Source organism: Arachis duranensis, chromosome 6 (genome assembly GCF_000817695.3).
Source record: "Arachis duranensis cultivar V14167 chromosome 6, aradu.V14167.gnm2.J7QH, whole genome shotgun sequence".
Classification (NCBI taxonomy): Eukaryota; Viridiplantae; Streptophyta; class Magnoliopsida; order Fabales; family Fabaceae; genus Arachis; species Arachis duranensis.
Window position 1 is genome coordinate 7,181,970 of NC_029777.3, and position 7,239 is coordinate 7,189,208.

Below are 7,239 nucleotides of genomic sequence, written 5' to 3' on the forward strand. Positions count from 1 at the left end.
ATATGAATATCAAACTCTTAATTAGAACAAGTTAAAAATAATAGTGTAATTATAACTCTTAAGTAATCTACAGTACATAATTAAAATAAATTAAATTTGTAAACAATTTGTATAAAGCTCAAGTTTAGATTACCTTTTGCATGTCCGATATAAAGTTCCGTTTATCTTGTTCATATTCACCAAGGTCTTCAAGAAGCAATTCTAGAAACCACCTCCAGTTCTCCTTATTCTCGACATCTACAATCGCCCAAGCAATCTGTTAAAGCTCTAGTTAAGGAGGACTTGTTCAAATACAGGTCACATCTCCTCTTGAAATAAGCTGCTGCCTCACAATGCTTCAAGTTAGGGTATTTCCTTAACTTCTTGACTAAGTTCTGAGCAAGCCACTTCCTATTTGCTGTCCTGTTTTTGTTCATCCTAGGACATACATGCTCATTATTGAACGTCTTTAACTGCCAGCATGTCTCCTCATGGTCCTTAGATGCATATGCAACCCATGGACATTTAACTTCTTCATTCTTCCACTTGCAAACTGCCCTCACCCTGTAGCTTTCATTTCTTCTAAATTTTATTTGCCTCCCCTCTTGAATGGTAAAGTCCCTCACAGCTTCCATAAATTCTTGTTTAGTGTTAAATTTCATTCCAACTTGGAGCATCAGCTGTCCAAACCGAGCACCTTGTGAGAATACAGGAAACATGTCATCACTTTCTTCGTCACTAAGTTCATCTTCAGTATCTGGGGGGTTTTTAACTCTCCCGATTGCCAAGAGTCTTTTCCATCAGATTCATCATGCATTGGGTCATAAGCATCATAATGTGAACCATGGTTCTTCCCTAACACTTGTAACCAGTCCAGCTCCTCATCAGAATTCTCTACTACAATTCCATCATCTTCCACTAACACTTTTTCTTTCCCCTTTTTTCAAGCAGACCCCGGTGCATGCTTAAACTTCAAGTCCCTCTTCCTTGCTTCAGAAATTCCACCATCAATATCAGAGTCACTTGAGCTTTCAAATGGGTCAGGCCTATATAGGCTGTCTTCTATAGAGTCATATGAGTCGCTACTACTGCTGGTTCGGTCTCCACCATCCTGACTTTCCACTATTTTACTTGCTGATCTAGCAGACGATCTAGTAATAGGTTTGGTCTTGGCAAAATTCACTGAAGTGGATTTTGGTTTAGGCTTGTTTGTAGGCTTAGTGATTGTGACTTTAGATGATGAGGGTTTGTTCTTGGGTTTGTGTTTACTTGCAGATTTAGATGATGTGTGGTTGGTCTTGGCAGTGTTGGATGTAGTGAGTTTGGGTTTGGGTTTGGGTTTGGGTTTTGCCTTAAGTTTGGGTTTGATGTTGGTGGTGGTGGATTTGGTTGAGGTGGGCTTGGGTTGGGCCTGAGTTGGTGATTTGGGTTGGGCCTGAGTTGGTGACTCATGTTGGGCCTGAGCTGGTGGATCTTCTTGGTCCTGAACTAGTACTTCAGGTTGGGTCTGGACTGCTGGTTCTTCATTGCACTTTGTAGTTGAGACATCATTTGAGCTTCCTATTGGATTTGGTTTGGTGATAGGTGCATCCTTGTCTTCTTCAGGAGTAATGGCAGTAAACTCTATTAACTCAGGTACTTCATTATCATGAGGTTGGGAAACTCCATGCTCAAAATATAAGTGGACTCTTCCTTGGTTCATTTTTGCAAGATAGCACATCTCTAACAATTCTTTGTCATGTAAAAGTGCTCTCAGTCCATTCTTTAAAGGTCTCCCAGGAATAAGCCACCAACATTCAATAATGTCAGCATAACCGAGCTCCTTGTAGTAATCCCTCAGTGAAAATACATCCAATCTATCTTCATCTAGTTCAGTTAATTCATCCGTATTGGCTGTTTCGTAAACTACACTGCCATCATTCTTTGTAACAAAGCTGCCTCCATGATGATAGACAATGGTTATCAAATCACCCATCTACAAATATAATTCAAACAATTAACAAATTAACTTCAACATCCAAGCCCTTCCATATCATGCATCAGATGATTCTACATTAACATGCCAATCAATATTTTTTCAGAACAGAAATATAAAAATTCATATATAAAATTTATCCGTGTAACAACAGCTACACAATTTTGTGTTGTCCATAATTAACAGCTCTGCATTATCACATTGACAAGCATAATCTATTTACTCATTCATGAATTTTTCATTTTATATTTTCAAAAATAACTCAGCTATTGAATCGTTTAGAAGCGTTGAAGTAAAATGCTAACAGTAAAACTAAACATCTCAAATTAAAACAAGTTGAATTTGTACTCTATATGTACTCTATAGTACATAATTTTAACACTAAGTGCCAGTACTCATAACTCTCCTTACTAGCATGTTTAGTATAAATATGTCAGAAACAAATGATTTAACTCTTCTAAAAATGATTCATCTCTAATTTATATATCCTTTCTTCTCTGTAACATAGTTAACGTTAATCATAATTAGTCTTTTAAAAGAAAAAAAAACCCTAACAGAAGAGGATCAATAACTAAAACTATCTTCTTTCACAATGAACCCAATCCATTTGAGTATCAAATAGAGCACAAATTAATGGCCTGTAAACCCCAACTAAGAGAAGACAGAAAACATAACATTGAACCCAAATATAGAATGCTTGCATTACTAACCTTCTTTGGAGAAACAGTGGTTCGCAGCTTCTTCTTTCTCGTGCTAGCAAACGAGAACGCGTGTGACAAAATGAGAACCCTACACTAGCAGCGACATTGATCTTCCACAGTATGTTGCATGTGAGAGAATGAAGAAGAAGAAGAAGAGTTTCCGTGTATTGACTGGTTTGATCATTGGTGTTGTTGAATTTTAACCTTAGCATGGAAAACGCTGTCGTTTGAGGAGAGATTACCCGCCAAGGAGAAAACGACATCGTTTAATAAGCCCACCGTCAAGCCCACGTGTCACTTAACGTTCCAGGTAAGCGTGCCATTAACGGAGATTAACAGAAGGGCTAACGTGAGTCACTTATTCAAATTTGGGGGTTCAAATTGAGTCAATTAAAATTTCGGGTGTCAAATTGAGTCTTTATCCAAATTTGAAGGGCCATTTTGAGTATTAACTTGCACCTTAATTGAAGATTTGATATTAAAATAGTAAAATATACTGTTAACAAAAAGAATTTCTAAATCAAATAGTAAAATATACTATTTTTATTGAGTTTAATTTTACTATTTAATTCATGTGAAGAAAACAACAAATGCAGAAATAATGTGAAAACAAGCTGATAAAAAAATAGAAAGTATAATTTATAAGAGAATAGTTTTAATATAACACCAATCCCAAACTATGAACAATATTGATTATTATGCAAAACCAGAATTCAAGACTAAGCTAAAAATGCTAAATCAGAAAATTACTATAAAATAAGAAAATTAGAAACTCCACTTCACAATCCTATATAATAAAAACTAAAAAAAGATTGCTAAATCAGAAACACCATGATCCTCTTGAATCCATAAAAGGTTAACCATCAATTTGCCATTAGAAAGCCACTCAAAATCCACATCAGAACCATTCACTTGGAACTTCTTTGGAGGTTCACTTGAGTAAGCCAAAAATTGGCCATCACCCTTAACCTTGAGCATAGCAACACCCTCAACATATTCCACTTCTTGAATTACACCTCCATTATTGAGCATATTTGTTAGTCCAATTGGTGCAAATTTGATGCTGCCAGTGCCACCTACCTTTGTTATTGGCACAAAGCTATAGAGCTCAAAACTGGAAGGTTGGATGGTAAACTCAATTGGTTCAGAATTAGGATTCATCAAAGCAAGTTCTTGAGCTTGGTTAAGGTACACTACATACTCTTCTGCCTCACCCATGGGGGCAGTTTTGTCATTCTGATCCCACTCAACTTCATTCACATGAACTGAACCATTTATTGGCTTGTAACATTCAGGATAACCCCTTAACCTGTGCTCTTTAGGATCCCAACCAGCCCCTTGGCAATTGAAAGTACCAATAACTCCTCCATACTGTTGCATAAACATTAAAATTTATATCATAAGGTATTCCATAAGGTGACAACTAACATGCAGTTATTTTTATACGAAGCTGATAGTTAAAAATCGTTAGATAATAAATTAGTCAAACATATTAGATCATCTAATGATTCTTAACATAAAGACAAATATACGTGGGTTTCGAAAGAATTAGAAAGAGATAATAATATAGACGGTTAGATACCTTGTTTAAGTTCCAAATTTTGAGGACAGTTTTATGGTCAAAGAGAGGGTTTTTGAAGAGGCAGTCTCTGGTAGGAAGAAGGAAGTGTATACACTTGGGTATGGTGCCATCAGGGAAAACAAGCTTCTTAATGAGATCAAAGTCATGGGAACCTACATGGTCACTCAAATAGATTGGACCACCACAAATGGCCCTAGAAGCTGCATGGAATTTGGCACAAACATGGTTTGATTGAAACATGTCCCAATCTGGTAGAATCATTTGTGACATCCATAAGCTGTTGTATGAACAATGAATCATGTGCACCCCTTGAAGCCAGAACACTCCCATAGGGTCACCATTTGGATCTTGGAACCAAAAATCATCGCCTGAATAAAAAAAACAAACAATGTTTTATCATAATAATAAAACATGCAGTGCTTAATTAATGAATTAATTACCAGCTCTTCCCATGGAAACTTGCTTTGTTCCCAAGAAGAAAAAGTCATTGCACTGTTGCATGCTAGCAATGAGTCCACTTCCATTGAAATTCTTGGCCATAGAATTTGTCAGTCCATCATAATAAGCCTTTGCAAGCTCAACTCTGCCTCCATATTCATCAGACACATATTCAAGACACTGAAGTTATAGAAAAATAAGTTAGTTTACAACAAAATACTTGGTTGAATAAAGTATGATAAGTACTATCTATACTCACATGAATAACATCAACTTTGACTCCTGTAACACCAGATTGAGCAAGATAAGAGTGCATGGAATCATAAAAGTCACTGGCATGATCAGGATGAACAAGACCAATGGAACCTTCAACGATTCTAACCACAGCAAGATCATGCATTGTTCCATCAAGTCCTGGTGAGAGTTTGCAAGGGACAAGTTTGGAATTAAGGTGTGTGGCTCCTGGTCTAACACCACCCCATGCACCACAAAGTGCATGCCATACATAAATATTATCCAAACCTTTAAACTTAGTCCTTAAATCTTTGGTGAAAGCCTTCATTCCATACTCTTCTTCTTCTTTACAAGAACAAGAGCTTCCACAATCTTTCTTTTCAATTTGTTCTGCACCTCCAAACAGAACATCAATCTCTCCTTTCACTGTCTGAATCTTGGATTCAATTAGACCCAATTCAGAGGTTTGAGTGTTCTTTGCAGCTTCCTTATCCCTGTTCAAATGTTCAAGCTCAATACCCTTTCCGATCAACAATTTCGCGTTGTTCGGATCAAAAGGAGGAGGATTAGGACCCAAGAATTGTCCTGATTTGTATCTTCTAAACTTTCCACATTCATCAAGCCTATGAAGCCTTGCATTCATTTGATCACCACAGAGAATGAGATTTTTTGCATCCTCTTTAGGATCACCACCATCTAAATTAATACTCTGCCATCCATCATCAATAATAAGAAACCTGGGCGACACGCCAGCATCCGCGAAATCCTTCAAACCATGCCATATACCAATTGGTTGCACGGTTAAGTAAAAAGCATCCCAAGTGCACCAACCAAACTTGTCAACAAGGGAAGGAAGATTCTTCTCCTCCAAGAGCTTAAAGGTGTTGAGATGAACCCTCAGAGCAGAGAAAGCCTCCTTCATCAAAGTGTAAGGATTCTCAGAAAAGTGAATGTAAGCAATTGCATCAAAGCTTGAAGCTTTCACTTTTGTAGAACCACTCTCTGCACAAATCATGATGTGTCCATCAGAGCCAGGGTGAAGTGCAGACCTGAAACTTGCTTCAATGATTGGAATGATGACAACATAGGAATTGAGCTCAGGAACATGAAGCAGAACCCATTGAGTTTCCATCTGAAGATCAGAGCCAGAGGTTCCAACCCACTGGGTTGACCACCATGTCTTGAACCTGAATATGCTTAGAAAGTTTCTATCAGTGAAACTTCCCAAGGAGTTCATCAACCTATCAGAGGGCTCAGAGTGTGAGAATCCGAGGAATCCACCTCTGTGAGAAGCAGCAAGAACACGGTTAAGTAGTGAAGGTGGTGCATCATCAGAGGAATGGGATTTTGAAGAGAATGGAGTGAAAGAAACATTGTGAGGGACTTGAGTGAGAAGTGGGAATCCTTTGACGTAAAACTTTGCATCAGAGAGATCAAAAACGTTTTCAAATGAGTAGCTGGGGTTCAAGGTTGGTTCATTTGGGGGAGCCATTGTTATTGAAATGGTGTTGATATTTGGTTTTGATTGGTTTGTGAAGAATGGTATGCTAGACTACGCTGTTGTATATATATATACTTAATTAGAGGATCAACCAAATTAAATATTGCAATTAATTACAGAAACCATAGTCACTCTATATTCCAACATAATAAGGATTTGTAGGAATATATTTATGTTATGGCAAGCTTGAGTGAATCATTATTAGAATCACAATCATATCATGCCATAAGCTTTTCAAAGGAAAGATTTCACCACTTTCATTTTTGTTTTTTTTTTCCCCTCACTTGATGCATTTGTCAAGGAAAAGAAATAATTTGTTGCAAATTTGAGCACAATTTAAAAGTTTATTATTACTCAATGGGTTCTAGATATATAAAGTGAAATTCAAAACTCTCACATATTTAAACTGACAAGTGAATCAACTATTCGGCCAGGTCAAGTTGTTTTATTTTATTTTATTTTTATTTGAGATATCAATTTATTCAAAGAAATAATGACAAGAAATTGTTACACAGAAATAATTTGATTTCCATATTTTATGCTCGGATATGTTAAATGATGAATAGTGTAACTTGATTCGCCAGATTTCATGGATTTGATTTCTTAACAATTTTGAAATGTCTTAATTGTCCTATTCCTAATATGGAGGGAAAAACACAGTAGGAGAAAAACTATTGTATTACTACAAATTAAAAAAAAAAAAGAAAAGAAAAGAATTGTGTGCGTGTGTGTTTTATTTTCATTTTCTTGTTTGTATGTGGGGGGAATATACTAGGTTTTAGATTACGGTCGGCATGAGACAGTTGGTGGAAGTTGGGAAGTTGAAACC

The 7,239-nt window shown here is 36.7% G+C and overlaps 1 protein-coding gene across 1 annotated transcript; it reads right to left on the bottom strand.

The window, feature by feature from the left end:
- Positions 1–3,433: 3,433 nt before the first annotated feature.
- Positions 3,434–6,421, bottom strand: LOC107492373 (stachyose synthase-like). The gene is made up of 4 exons (XM_016113393.3): positions 4,935–6,421; positions 4,678–4,855; positions 4,238–4,605; positions 3,434–4,026 (listed from the first exon to the last, which is right to left on the bottom strand). Exons 1-4 carry the CDS (start codon positions 6,399–6,401, stop codon positions 3,457–3,459), a joined length of 2,583 nt encoding a protein of 860 aa, XP_015968879.1. The 5' UTR covers positions 6,402–6,421; the 3' UTR covers positions 3,434–3,456.
- Between the last annotated feature and the right edge of the window lie 818 nt (positions 6,422–7,239).